Genomic DNA, 15,650 nt, shown 5'->3' with positions numbered 1-15,650 from the left:
TGGTCACGATAGTCTCTTCAATTCCCTTTTCTTGTTGGGGTCACGTCACCTTGATTTTGGTAGTTACTTCCTCCGTCCGTTTTAGATCTTGGTTTATGTTTATATTTTAATATATGAAGATAAACCTAGACACATATATAATACATACATTAAGTATTGTATTATATGAACCTATTAATTAACTAAAACGAATTTTAATTTGTAAGCGGAGGGAGTATTTATTAATATTTTGGTAGGTTCCTTCTCTCGTCTAAACGGTTATAGATTTAGGAAATTTTGAGTATATGTAATTTTAATTCATAAAACTTTTTGTGACAATAAGTATATATACATATACTGTGTGTTTGGTTGCCTGTATTTGCTGGTGCTTGCATCGCGGGATGTAATGAGCTGGTGTTTGGTTGTTGTCTATACGCGTGCGAGGTGTGTGTTTGGTTACCTGCGTGCAGATGTGGAGCCAGACTCGCACGATATTTAAAGCACCATGAGCCAGGCTCTGCAGACGCGAGCAAATTGGTCGCATCTCTGGAGTCAGGCTCTCGCCGGTCTGGCTCATGCAGCCAGACTAGTCGGAGTTAAGATGTTCAGGTCACATGAATGAACGTAAGGTCATTTCCAATGGAGCGTGTATGAAAGGATAGTGGACGCTTAAGAGGAGGTAAAATATAACTTCTATGTTTCTCGCTAATTTAGACCACAAATAATTTTATAAATAAAATCTATGCAAATAAGTAAGCAATAATGTACAACCTAGGTTTTATATAAGTGTTGCTATCTCTACCGCAAAATAAGCTATGCAACCTAATTAACTTACAATCCTATATTCTGAACTAAGAATAGTAAAGATTTCAGCTTAAGTAATCAATAAATGCGGAAGCTTAAAGAGAAAGGTAGAGATGCAAACTTTCATCGACGCGTCGGTATTTTTACTGGATATCTAGAACCGCATAAGGTTCTAACTAATTCTCGTTGGTGCACCTACGCAAAGGGAAGCCCACGCGAGGGCCAAGCACCTAGTCGAGTAACTCCATAGAGAGCCACATGCCTTCTCCACATACAAATGGTCCTCCGTTTCCGACCTCCTCTCGGACGCTCATCATCGTCTTCACTATCGAGCTTCCGGCCAAAACACTGCGGGTCTTGTTCCCTCCAGTACAAGGTAGCGGCCACACCATAAATGCGGTTGGTGTGGTCTCGCAAGACTCTGTCCCACGCGACACAACTACAATGGCTCACGCAAAAGGCCAGGAGTTTTGGTGGGTTTTTCAAACCTCCCTCGATCTATTAGGAACAACCTAGAGCAAGCGCAATATCGGTCTAACTAACCTAAGTACTTCGCAAAGCACCTACGCTAATGACCGAGTAATTCTATTAAACACTTGGATGTATGAGCAATGGATATGTGTATCAACTAATAGTTGTCGGTCACTTGTTTTAGTTCCTAATGGGTACCAAAGAACCAGGCAACACAAGTGAGTATATTTTAAGCTTCTCCCTTTGTTCGGCTTTCCTTCAAAAATCGACCAAAACCAGATGATGGGGACAAAAACACCCCCAATATCAATAAGTCACGCGATGAAACAGGTGAAAGCATTTGTTTATTTCCTTAATTTATAGGACCTGCTTCACTTTTTCAAGATAACAAATAATTACAAATATACCTTCGACTTCACAACTGAGAATTTGAATGCATCTTCGGAGGCAGAGTGAATCAGCATTTTTGATCTCCTAAAGCCCCTCCCATAATGCATGACACTATTCTTTATTTATAGCGTGAGGTACAACGTCGTATGAAATTGCAAATATGCCCATGAATCTTACACACATGATTTACAAGTTCCATAACGGCAACATTATCTTTTCTCCTCTTTCCATGTTGACCAACTTCCTGATTCTTCTTCTTCTCTCTTGCTTCGTGTACCGATGCCTTTAGAGCCAAAGTCGTCTCCTTCGGTTCTTGCCTTCGCAGCAGCTATACGCATCCGAAGCTCCATAGCTTCGCCTCCTAATTCATAAGTTGCCTTTTGATGAAGGATAACTTTGTTGGTCCTCTACATAGTACCTGAAACACACCTTTTTATTCGATAATAAGGGGTTTTGAGGATCTTCGACAATAGAGGTCCACAATAGTAGCCTCTTGCAGAATTAGTTTGTTTCTTCATAACGAGTTTAGGCCGTAAAAATGTAACTTGGAGGCCTTGTGCCAAAAATCCAAAAAACATCTTCCCATAGCTCGTTATGAAAGACACCTCGGGGTAGTTTTGGTTGGTGGGGCCAATTGTTGAGTGAGCGAGTTATTGAGTTTGAGAAAAAATTGTATAAAAGGGATCGGGACTCGTGACGATAGGTACACCATTCATCGCCTTTCGCGCTCTGCTGTTAAATCCCCTCCGCATTCGAAGGTTGCTTTGAACCCCATTTTGGTAACAGTGCTTCGAGCTTCCTTTTTAGCTTGGTAGGAATGGCACGAGAGAAGATAACTTTAGATATTGCACTAGTGAAAGCTTTGGACAATACCGAGAAGGTGGCGCCAGGCGAGAGCACGCTCTTGATTGAGATCGCCGGAGGCAGCATGGTTGGTGTGATAGATGGGTGTGATATTGGTAGTGAGGACTTCTATATTGAATAAGACAACGAAGAAATTAGGTTGATGAAGCCTAGTCACATTGTTTTTGGGAAATTTAACAATTGGAACCGGTCATATTGAGGTGTTGAAGAATAGGCGTTGCATAAGCGATATTGACTTAGTTCGTTTCGGAGGTGAGGAGACCACACCAGAGCCGAAGGATAACGAAGTGGTTATATTCCGAAGCTTCTTAGATGCCGCACTTCGATTCCCACTTGCATAAGATGGTCCTCGGGGTGCTGAAAAGATTTGATATTTTCTTGCACCAGCTTACTGTGAATGCCATTATGAGAATGGGGGTTTTCATCTAGGCTGTACGAAGCCAGGATGTGGAGCCAAGTGTGGATTGTTTCTGTGAAATCCATGAATTACACTACCAGAAGAAGGTAGTTGGTAGGTTGCATCTTCACGACAACTTCGACTATTACAAGTTTGCCTACCGTAAAGAAGCTCAATTTCTAGCTCTCGTCTATCGTAGCAAATGGGCGAAGTAGTGGACGAGGGAGTGGTTCTATGTGACGATACTGCCCAATTTATAAGAGCACAAATACCAAAAACATCTCTTTCTACAGTTGTGTAAACATACTTGAGCCCATATAAACCGGGTAGATCACCGAGCATCCCAAACGACGTCGGTAAATAAACTCACAACCAAGATCACAGATTAAGTAAATACACAATCATCTTCTCGCTTCGTCCGCTCGACCAGCGCTGATCAGGTTCCTTGCCGGCGCCGTTCGAAGGACTGCATTGCGTACATTTGTCTGCATCGACTGCGTACGACTACATCGAACATACACATGAGGTGTCTCGTGTGAATGGAGACACTGATACCTTGAGTATCGGTCCCTCCGCAGGGTACAATCTGTTCTTTGTATTTGTGTATATTTTATTATTGTTTACTGCTTATGTGAGTAGTGATACACATATGTACATACATGTCATCACATACATCACTGTGATTTTCCGGATTAAATTAAATTGAAAATATCTATTTCTCTAACATCATATTATCAATGTTGACACATCACTATTGGTTTGTGATCTGACCTGGGAGTGAAAAATAAACTAAATAGGAACACTATCGCATAAAAAGTAAAAAAGAAACAAAAGATAAACCAATCGCTGAGCCTAATATATGGATACTACTGTTATATGACCTCGTTGTAATCAACTAAAAGGTATACACAGAATGCATGCCTTAATAATTCTTAACAAGTAAGATGATTACATTATGTAATTTCTATAATCTTACACTATATTATTAGTACAAACTTGTGTCATTGAAATTCTAGCCTGATTTATAGTCTTTTTTGTGCTCAAAACCTTTTAAAATGAGTCGGTGGGTCTTTTGGTTGACCAAAAAAAAATCTAGTTTCTCTATCATAAAAAAAAGAATTATTCGTACATGCATTGGCATCCCTATGCATGCGAGAAATGGAAAGACGATTGATCAGAACGAAGAAAATCCTAACCCTAGCCTGCAATGTGATGACTCGGCTGCCATTTTTGCTGCTTCAGCTTCACAGGTGGAGACGTTGACAGCGGCATCATCCCCCTGTAGGTCGGCATTGACGTCTACATTGGCGTTCATGTCCATCGCCTTCATGTCGATGCCAATGCCGGCATTCATATCCACCGTCTTGATGTCAATGTCAACCTCGGCGTTCACGTCTGCCACCGGCTGCAGGTCCTGCCGGATGTCAAAGGCGTCGACGAGTGACGCCGCCTTTATCTCGAAATAATCTTTGTGGTCAATTTGGCAATTCATGTCGAGGTGCTGATGATGCCTTATTTCCCCATCCCCAGCTGCCGGAGCCAGATCCACTTTCTCGGCGGCGGCACAACTATCGTCAAAATCGAATTGTTGCATGTTGTCGAGGTTGATGTCTATGGTAGGCTTGCTACTTGCATCGTCGCTGGCGGTGGCATCGTAATAGAAGTAGTCGAAGAGCTGCTGCTGTTGCTGCTCACCGTGATGATCATCGGTGGGGCTGTGGCCTCCACCGTGGCGGTGGACGACCTCGTCGGTTTGAAGGATGGCGGTGTGAGCTTCGTGATTCACGTAGAGTGCGTCAACGACTTCTTGCTGCTCGTTGGGGAGAAGCGGCTGGTTGGAGGACGTGACGTCGAGGTCAGCCATGCCACCGCCTTGCTGTTGCGGTGCCATCACGGTGGTTGTCGTGGTAGCCTGGCGGCAGAACGCCAAGTGGTGGAGCACGGCGGTGAGCTCGGCAGTATCGATCTCGAGCTGGCGCTCCAGACTGAGGACGAGGCGGTAGCAGCCACCGACGGGATCCTGCGCGCGCATGTCGGACTGGTAGATGAGCGTGCCCATGGCGTCGGCGCAGAGTTCCGGCTTGAGCTTCTTCAGCGTTTTGAGGATGTTGCTGACACCGAAGAGACGGTGGGCGTTGAGGAAGCGCCGCTGCTGGTCGGCAGGGAAGTAGGGCGCGAGCGGGCAGTCCGGGCTGCACTTGCGACGCTGGTACTTGCACGCCGCGCACGCCTGGTTCGTGCTCCCGCTGCCGCTGCCGCCGCCACCGCCTGTGCCTCCGGTGGTGGTGCTGCTGCGTGGGGAGCTGCTCGCCGAATGATGGCAGGAGCGCGCGTTGATGGGGTTCTGGTTTGAGGAGGGCGTTGTGATTACAGCAGAGGTCCCCGTGGCTGTGGCGGTAATATGCAGTTGGGAAGCGGATACGGTGGAGGTCATTCTCTCGCCGCGCGCCCGATCGTGGAGGGTGGCGGCAATGGCGATCGTCGGGCTACCACCACCGAGGACGGGGGCGTCGGTGGAGGGCTGGCCCCGGCGCCGTCGTAGGAATAGGAGAGGCGCTGCGGGCTGTCCGCTCCATTAATTAGCTTCCGTCAGCTTCGTGATGCCTATTAAAAGACAGGATCCATGCATGAGTCTGTGGACCTGTCATGCCTGAAGGGAAGATGGGAGTTGTCTGAAACGGTCACGGAGGGTGATCAGTCACCCCGAGCATCCGGCCACATGTTACGTTTTAACAAACCAAATTAATGTTTGTTTTGCATGCTTATAGTCACTAGGGGCGCATAAAGAGCGGACATTTTCCATGTTAACTGCTTGTGCGAAATGGTGTCTCTGTTCCTAGAGTTCATATTCAGAGGCGGTGGGTCGAGCCATATCGGTCAGTACAAAGCGATTAGCCAAAATGGGCGTCTTAAATTGTTCTCCTTTTGTTAATGCAACCACAAAGACAGTCCCGCTAAAATATTTGTCTCTTCCTATTATTTGAGTTCATGACATAAAATTGAAGAACTCCAAATATATTTTGACACTTCAAATATCTCAAATAAAAACAACTACAAAGCTAGCTGTAAATCACGTTTAGTAGAGACTGTTAAAAGTATGCATGTGTCTTTAAATAGTGATGTCTAAAATTATAGACTATAAATTATAAACCTAAGAACTTTAACAAACAAAATTTTGCCCTCCAAAATAGTTCTAAATAAAAAATAATAATTTTAAAGATGTACCATGTCAACGGGCTCAATATTTTTTATATAATTTTGTCTTCATAGAACTTCACATAAAAAGTTATAATTTAGGCAGCTAATTCTGAAGGCGGTGTTGTCTTCATTATCATTATAGAGGGGACACTTCTAGCAAACCCACCTCTAAAAATAAATATTTATAACCAAAGTTATCTTAGGACTTCCAAATTTGTTAATTGGTTAATAGAGTTCAACGATTTAATACAACTGTCTCCTATAATTGATGATTAATTAATACATGTGTTGTGCTAATATATTCATATCTCACCAACCAAGATCATAAGGTTTATCAAAGGACTGACAACAAGATAAGGAGATGGGTTAGCCCATGTACTGCTAATAAGAAAACACGGAACAAGGTGGAGTGGCTTTCACGGCAAGCGAACCGACCTAATCGGCTAAAAAAAGACAAGCTTCATAATAGTTCAGGACACATGTATCATAGCTGACAAGGAGTAGTATCATGCGGTTGTCATCTATACAATGTAAAGAGAGGTAGGAATATTCTCCTCGTGACATCTCATATTCAACAATTCAATGTAAGGCAATCCTACATCAGGATGTAGGGTATTACGCTATTCAGCGCTCTATCTAAATCGTTGACTCATGTTCCCTATCCTGTTTGGTTTTTGTCGAAGGTCGCTAAAACTTACTCTAGATAACCTTGTAGTAAGATTGTCGGTCGTCACACACCGACATCTGCCACACTAGGTAGGGGCTCTGGCGGAAACACCTGAAATGTCGGTGGATCTCAATATCATCACGATATTCATGACATGATTAACCTTCATCTTTGGTTTTCGGTTCTGCATTGATTGTCGACTCTAGAAAACATCACAATTACCTCATGGAGACTGTCGAATCATGCCCTAAGAAATTGATCTAAATAGATAAGAAGAAGAGGACATCTTTGAGGACAAGAACATCGTCATGCGGGAGACATACACCCAAAAGGCTAGTTGGCGAGGTAAGAACATACAATGGGGACAATGTTGTATTCATACCTAACTTCGCTATGAAGTGCACGAGCAACACAAAGCCGAGCAATAGCACCATAACGAAAATAGAGAATATGATTTCCACACTTCCAATGCAATATGGGCAACTCCACAACACACAATCTTGAGTCTAATTTCTAGGAAGTCAGAGTATAGGAAGTCTACAACACTCCTGAGGTTAATATCATATATGTTGAAGATGCATTATGACACAATGAAAATCTTACTCTCAAATTGAATGTTATAAGGTCGTGTTGGATGCTCTGGCGGTAATGCTTCATCACATTTAGCTTCTACCCGAACGAACCATGTTTGTAGCATAGGATTGAACATAGGAGGCCAAAGAATGATAATCAAAATAAGGTAGCTAGAAGCCACCCTCGAGTTGACTAGAATTAGGGTAATCTGTGTGGAGTCTTCGCATTGGAAATCTCTGCCAACAACTGAATTCTAGGTGTCGGGATATGGAGTTTCTAGAATCTTCCCACATGAACAATTACAATGTCGAGGATGAACTAGTAGATGTCTTTATCTGTTTCTCTAGAAGGCTTAACTCCCTCATGTACTAGAAGAATTAAAGCTTATCATTATCAACAAATACAATGGAAAGAAGAACCCAAATTAATGTATTCAATGCTACTCGGTTGTTATCGGCCTTGCGGGAGACCAAAATTTGATTAAAAAAACTTGGGCATTGGAATAAGTCGAAGCCTTTGAGAAATGTATTTTAGCCATTTATTTTAATGATACTAAAATTCTAGGGGCAACATCTTTGGTGCACAATTGTTGAATTGTCTCCACAGGACACAAATGTGAGGTGTACCAAACTTTATTTTGATTGTTCCATTATAATATAGATATATGAGAAAGGCTTCCTCTCTTCTCACCTATATGGACAAGCCAAACTCAGCACCAGAGAATCTATGCTAATCTATTAAGGCTGCAATGGTTAGCCTACTTCTCTGGTTCTGCCTCTCCCTGGTCATACGATGACATCCATCGGCTCGCGCACGCGAGTACGAGACTTTATCTCCAGTCCCTTCTTTCTACCCTTGCTAGAACATCATCCATTAAAAACACCACTTTAGAGCATTTTCGGTGGCCAGGGTTATTTTCGGTGGTCGAACCCTGGCCACCGAAAATAAGGCACTATTTTCGACGGCTTATACAGGCCGCCAAAAATAAGGCTCTATTTTCGGTGGCTCATACAGGCCTTAGCCGCCGAAAATAACCTTATTTTCGGTGGCCTGTGTCACGGCCGCCGAAAATTAACGAATTTAAACACCATGAGTTCCTTCTCTCTTTCCTTCTCCCTCCCTCCTCTCTCCCAATGTGCGCGTTTGCTGGGCGCTGCCGGCGACGGCGTCGAGCCCTCCTCCTGCCACCACTATCGGCCTCCGCTCCCTCTACGCAGCCCGACCCGGCGTCGAGCCCTCCTCCGTCTGGCCATCGCCCATCGAGAGGTTATTTTTTGCATATTTTATTCCAAGTACTTTTTCTCGAACAACTGTTACAATGAGATTTTAAAGTTATTCGGGGATGTTCTATCAAAGCCCAATAAGTTGCCTAAAAATATGTACCATTCAAATACAATTATCAAAGGTCTCAGTATGAATTATGAAAAGATTGATTTGTGCAAAAATAATTGTATGCTTTTCATGAAGGAGCATGCGGAAGAGAGAAAATGTCTAAAATGAGGACAATCTAGATTTGTGGAAGTTGTTAATGATGAAGGTGACAAGGCGATGACAGATGTTGCACATAAGCAGCTTCGCTACTTGCCTCTAACTCCTCGAGTGAAACGGTTGTTTATATCGAAAAAACTGCCCTGCACATGCGATGGCATAAAGAAGGTGTCCGTGAGAACGATGCACTAATGGTGCACCCTTTCAGATGGGATGCTTGGAAGGCTCTCGACACGTTTGATCCAAACTTTGTAGCTGAACTGAGGATGTTCGAATCGGCCTCGCGACCAATGGCTTCACACCTGTTGGTCAAAAGGCATCGTCATACTCATGTTGGTCCGTCTATGTTATTCCATACAACCTTCCATCTTCTCTTTGTATGAAGTATGAATTTATATTTCTTTGCTTAACCATACCTCACGACGGCAGTTGAGCGTCTGGTTAGTAGTTATTAGGATTAATGTTTTCTTGCCATATAGCTATGCATTACATGTGTGCTGAACCTTCATATTGTATTGCAGGAGACTTCCGAGCAGGTGATGGTTAGAAAGTATGGAGAAGACTATGATTGGCAAGGAGCACCTACTATCGACGTTGAAGTTGTGCATTCTATTGAAAGAAAGGCCCATGGACGGTATGAACTTGTGAAATTTTTTCAATAAGATTGAAACTATGGTTGAATAGCTAATTTTCTTGTTTTTCAAGTTATTCTATGTTTACCGATGTGATTGATTCGACGGAGTTGCGGTCTCATGGCGGCTCTTTGTCGCATGTGGATTGTGGTAGCAACCGTAGTCGACACTTAAGCATGGAGGAGGCTATGACGGAGTAGCAATAAAGGTTTCGTGAAGAGCTGTGGCAGCAACAAATGGCATTCGTCCAACAACAATTAGAGTACATGGCTGCTTACAACGCATAGGCGCAACAAGGAATGAACATGAGTGTCTTATTTATTCTCAACACGGTCATAGATTTTTCCTATAACTAATATATTGTATTTGTAACAGTTTTGGTTTCTAGAGCAGACACAGCAGCAACCATCCATTTCTCTCTCAATTTCAGTCGTTGATGCCTCAGTGGGGATTACATGCTCCGACGCCTCCACCTTAGGTGCGTCGATAAGTATCTCTACTCGAATGTAGGATTACATGCTCTGGTGTGTTGATCAAATTTAATTTAGTTTAGACTTATCATTTATATTAACCTTTCAAATCTTCACTTTGTAGGGATCGGGGGTTATGGGCCACAACATGCCACCATCGGTGATACCATCATCAGGAGGAGCTTTTGGAGGGGACGGAGCTAATATAAAAGAGGTTGTGAGATTCTTGATACGGTTGAACTCATTTATGTCTAGAGCATCATAGAACACATTCGTGGCTTGATCATTGGTTAGAACATTTTCATTGTCACTAGGTGATCGTTCATCTTGCTTCAATACAACAAATCCATCTCTGACAATAGACCAAATCTTTCCTCCCATAGCTTTAAGATGCATTGACATTCTCATTTTCCAATAGTCATTATTGTTCCCATCAAAATGCGATGGCTTCCTAATGTGCACATTGTTATTACTAGCCATTTTGTCCAACTCCGGGATGGTTAAATCCACAAATAATGGAGTCCAAACCACTGATACCACTTGTAGGATCTAGGACATCGGCTAGAGGGGGTGAATAGATGGTTTTAACTACGATCAAAGACACTAAAGAAATTTAATCAAAACAACAAGAGATATAAATTTCCTAGCTATGATAGGCTAACAAAATATGATGAGCAATTATGACAATACTCCAAATTATAGACAACACACAAATTACTAACTACTTGCAAAGTACTAAGTAAAGAGTGGGAGAATGACACCGAAATTTATCTCGTGGTATCGGTGATTTGCCGATCACCCTAATCCACGTTGAGGTGGAATTCAAGCTCTCACCTGCTCCTCTATCAAGATGCAGCTTGATCTTTGAGCCAAGTGGACAAGAAATCACTCAATACCTCGATTCCATTAGCGTCGCCTTTGGCGCTCCGGTGAGGTGGGTGCAAACCCCTCAAATTCAACACCGTGACTCCTCCACAATCTTCACGGAGAGCTCAACGGAGACAACACTCGAGCCGTCTAGGAGGCGGCAACCTCCAAGAGTAACAAGACAGTCAAGCTTGCCCGGTGTACCACCTAGTGCCTCAAGGATCACAATGGGTGCAAATGCACTAGAAGCACTCATTCACTCACTAGAATACAATCTCAAGCAAGGAGTGTGTAATACCCAAATTTTGAAAGAAATAAAATGTATAGGAATTGGGTAACATATTAAAAAAAATTTATTTAATTGGCTACTTGTGATGATTTTCTCATCTTTGCATTAAATATATTAAATAAAGAAAATGGTGCGTCATGTTGGAGTTAATTGTTCGTGCATTTAAAAAAATAATAATAATATAAATAAGGTGTGAATCTCATGTTGAAAGTATTACCTAAAATAAAATAATAATACTAAATAAAGTAATTAAATAGATTAGTATAATTATTGCACATTATGTTAGGCATTCCATTTGTACCTTAGACTTGAATTTAGAGCAGATTTGGGATTCAAATTTGAATTAAAAATAGAAAGGAAAGCAATAGATAAAAAAAGAGAGACTCGCAACCTTGCGCCGATTTCCCAGTTTTCGGCCCATTTCCCCCTTCATCTGCAGCGCGCACCCCATCTCCTTTCCCCTCCCCTTTTCTTTAGTTCTGGCGCTTACACGTGGGCCCACTGGCCAGATTCTGTGTCCACACGCATAGGCCTCGGGTCACTGATCTTGTGGGGCCGCCTGTGTCAGCTCCCTCCTCGGTACAGGAACAGAATCCGCGGCAATGGCGCGCGCAGCTCCTCCGTGCCGAGATCTCTGGGCACCAAACCACCTGGGCGATATTTGGGCTCGGACCCCGATTCCTCCGGTCGTGCTTCTCGGAGTACAAGAATCAAAGCCGCTCCTCCCTATCCACTTTTCTGTTGGGCACACCGAGCTCCGTCGCCGCGCAACAACATCCGTGAATCTGGGGATTTCCGTCGGGATCCTAGCTACGCTCCATAGTATAAATGCGAGGACCGCGATGCCTTCCCCGTTCATCGCTCTGTGCTTGGCGCCCCTTCTCTTCATCCCTTGTCCAGTGCGCCGCCGTTGCAAGAAATAGAGAGTGAGATGAATCGATTCATTTCTACAGCCGGGGAGTCCTCCTGCTGGCGCGATTTGGCATGCGCCGTTGAAGCTCTGCGGGCCCTGGTTGCGCGGAGGACCTGCGCGTGTCGTGGCCTCAGCCGGGGAATGTGTCGTCGGTCACTGTTCCTTGCTGCTGTACCGCGCACGGGTTGTCGGGCACCGTATCCCGGCTCGAACCTCGCCGCCGCCGCATTACCGCCCTGCGACGTGGGCGGAGCCCTCTGCACCACCCATGCTAGGTGAGACCCCTCCCCAAAGGTTCGCTTTCTCCTTCTTCATGCGTAGCTCTGGTCGAAGCCAGGTTCATGTACTTGCGCGTTTGTGCGGTGGTGCTCCGTCGGGCGTGGTGGCGCCACCGTGGGTCCCTGGGCACCCCTTGTTCGGTCGTAAGAAAGAAGACGGACTGCTGGCCATCAGATCGATAGCGGACGGCTTAGACTGGTCGCGCGAATCGTTTAGGCAAAGGTTAAATCCGGGCCATGGGATCGGATCGGATGGATCCAGAGTAATCTCGTCTTCTTTAAATCCCCGTCCTTGATTTTAGATCCAAGGGTTCCTGCTGCGTACCGTTTCGATATTAGGGCAATCTAATCTAGGCCATAGAATTGATCTGGGCGGCCAGGATCCCTGCGTACCCCTTCGGCTGTGTGATTTTTCATAAGAGTCCCTAGATTTATAGGATATCAACCCGCGATAATTCAGAAAATATTTTCTTGTATAGAAATAAACCTAGGATCTTGTTTAATTCATAGAAAATTTATTTTAACTCCTTTTTGATTCATTCCAGTTGTATTAATTTTGTTTTAATGTTGTTTATCACCTAGTGACTCTATTTAAACATGAAACATAGATTAAAATTGTTTACTTAATTTATTTCGTGCCAAGTACTTAATAACTTTGGAAATTCATAACTCGATAACTTCATAACCGTAACCCCGAATTTAGTGATTATCGTTCCCACGATCTCGTAGCAACGCGTAGAATATTATTATGCAGTTTGTGTTTATGTTTGTTGTAATGTTAATTTTGCCTATACCATGTTTGTCTATATTGCTACGTTTAGCGGTGAGGACACGTGTCACCTGAAGAGCAAGTTGGTACCTGGAATCTCAAGTCCCAGGCAAGTTGTGCCCTTGATCACTTCTTTTACCCACTCATGTTCTAATTAATCATAATGATCTGCATAGGTTAATTTTGATGGGACCTAATAGGTTACCCTAGTTTGTCTATCTTTATGCCTTGTTTACCACTGAACTTTTTGGGTAGTACTCGCTAGTGCTATATGTGGTTTTGGGCATTGAGATACACATTATTCATGATTATACTTTTGTTATCCGTTGTTATTTACTGTTCATGTCAAGATCATTAATGTTAATTGGAACATAGAGCTTAACTTGAGAAACACGTGCCACCACAAGGGTTTATGGACGCCCTTGGCTGATTAATTAGGAAAGCTAGTGGAGGACTACCTTACCCGAAAGGGGCAAGGGCAGTAGGGGAGTGGTCAGTGTAGGGAGGTCCTTGGTTGATTTTGCTGCGATGGCGGTCAGTCAAGAACCCTGCATTGGAGCTTCCTATAAACTGTAGCGGGTTTTCTGAAGCTAGTGGAACTTTGTAAAGGCCTCGTAGTGTTACCCTGCCTCGCCTCCTCGGTAGAGGTGTATGGGAAGTCGCGATCCCTTGGCAGATGGGTAACATGACTTGTGGGTAAAGGGTACCACCTCTGCAGAGTGTAAAACTAGTATACTAGCCGAGCTCACGGTCATGAGCAGCTCAGGACTCTCTGATGATTAAATTATGGAACTAAATTCAATTTGTCATATGCATTGCATCGCAGGTGATGTTGTTACTTCTGTTCTACTATTTAATTGGGTTGGTATTTACTTATACTTAGTAATTGCTAATAAAATTTTGACCAACTTTAAAAGCAATGCTCAGCTTCAACCATCCTCTTTGGTAAGCCTTACACTTCATGAGCTCCCACCTTTGGCGAGTTCATGCACATTATTCCCCACAACTTGTTGAGCGATGAACGTATGTGAGCTCACTCTTGCTGTCTCACACCCCCCCACAGGTCAAGAACAGGTACCGCAGGAGGAGGCGCTTGGAGGATGCTGCGATGAGTTCGTGAGAGATCTAGACCGTCGTCTCCCAGTCAACTTTGGGTTGCTGGACCGTTGTCTCCTTATAATGTAAATATTTATTTATTTTGTATAGAACTCCTGTTATATAGTAAAGATGTGACATTTGATCCTGTGCCATGATTCATCATATGTGTGAGACTTGGTCCTAGCACACCTGGTGATTATGTTCGCGCCCGGGTCTTGGTGCCCCAAAACTCAGGTGTGACAGAGTGTAAGAGTTTGAGTTAGAGGATCACAAATGAACTCAATGTATGCTTGGAATGGCCAAGAGAGCCCTCACACATGAGCTCCACTTCTATATATAGCCCTCAACTCAATACTTGTCGTTATGTGCAACTAGCACACTGTGAAATATGCAGTGTTGTCATCAATTACCAAAAAAGGAGAGATTGTGAATCATCTAGGCCCTTAGTGGTGTTTTGGTAATTAATGACAACTACTTGTGGACTAATTATTCTTGGAGAAATAAGAATACAGAATTGGACCACAGGGAACAGGAAAGTCTTGGAGACTTATAACCATTGGTTGTGGATCAAGTTAAGGCAAAGGTATAACATATGTTTTGTTTTTGCCGGTCATCAGGAGTTTAGAGAAGAAATTGGCTAGATTAGTAGGCTAGATAGTCGTACTATTAAGAGGGGTCAATGACTTTGATCAGTGTAAAACATAGTGCCTCATAGAGCATATAGTGTTGCATTTGCATGAGGACCAACAACGCTTCGTTTTCGAGAGTCAAAGTCTTTTGTTAAGCACAATCTAAAAATTACTGAGTTCTGGGTGAAAGGGATTTAGGCTTACACCTATTTTCCTAATTGATTTTGGTGGTTGAATTGCCCAACACAAATAATTGGACTAACTAGTTTGCCCTAGTGTATAGAATATACAGGTGTAAAAGGTTCACACTCAGCCAATAAAATGACCAAGTATTGGGTTCAACAAAGGAGCAAAGGGACAACCGAAGGCACCTCTGGTCTGGGGCACCGGACTGTCCGGTGTACACCGAACAGTGTCCGGTGCACCAGAGGACTCCAACTCAAACTCGCCACCTTCGGGAATTTCCAGAGGCACTCCGCTATAATTCACCGGACTGTCCGGTGTACACCGGACAGTGTCCGGTGCTCCAAGGAAGAGCGGCCTCAGGAACTCGCCAGCTTCGGGAAACCAGAGCGGCTACTCCGCTATAATTCACCGGACATGTCCGGTGTACACCGGACTGTCCGGTGCAACTCCGGAGCAACGGCTACTTCGCGCCAACGGCTACCTGCAGCGCATTTAATGCGCGCCAGAAGCGCGCAGAAGTCAGGCACGCGCGCTGGCACACCGGACATTGAACAGTACATGTCCGGTGTGCACCGGACATCCAGGCGGGCCCAGAAGTCAGAGCTCCAACGGTCGAATCCCAACGGAATTGGTGACGTGGCTGGCGCACCGGACATGTCCGGTGTACACCGGACTGTCCGGTGCACCA

General features: G+C 44.0%; 1 protein-coding gene across 1 annotated transcript; it reads right to left on the bottom strand.

Moving 5' to 3' along the window:
• Positions 1-3,823: 3,823 nt before the first annotated feature.
• On the bottom strand, positions 3,824-5,451 carry LOC100276588 (uncharacterized). Its single transcript, NM_001150341.1, has one exon. The coding sequence runs from the start codon at positions 5,337-5,339 to the stop codon at positions 4,080-4,082; it is 1,260 nt and encodes a 419-aa protein (NP_001143813.1). The 5' UTR covers positions 5,340-5,451; the 3' UTR covers positions 3,824-4,079.
• Positions 5,452-15,650: the final 10,199 nt, after the last annotated feature.

Source organism: Zea mays, chromosome 1 (assembly GCF_902167145.1).
Source record: "Zea mays cultivar B73 chromosome 1, Zm-B73-REFERENCE-NAM-5.0, whole genome shotgun sequence".
Classification (NCBI taxonomy): domain Eukaryota; kingdom Viridiplantae; phylum Streptophyta; class Magnoliopsida; order Poales; family Poaceae; genus Zea; species Zea mays.
This window is presented reverse-complemented; position numbering and strand designations above follow the sequence as displayed.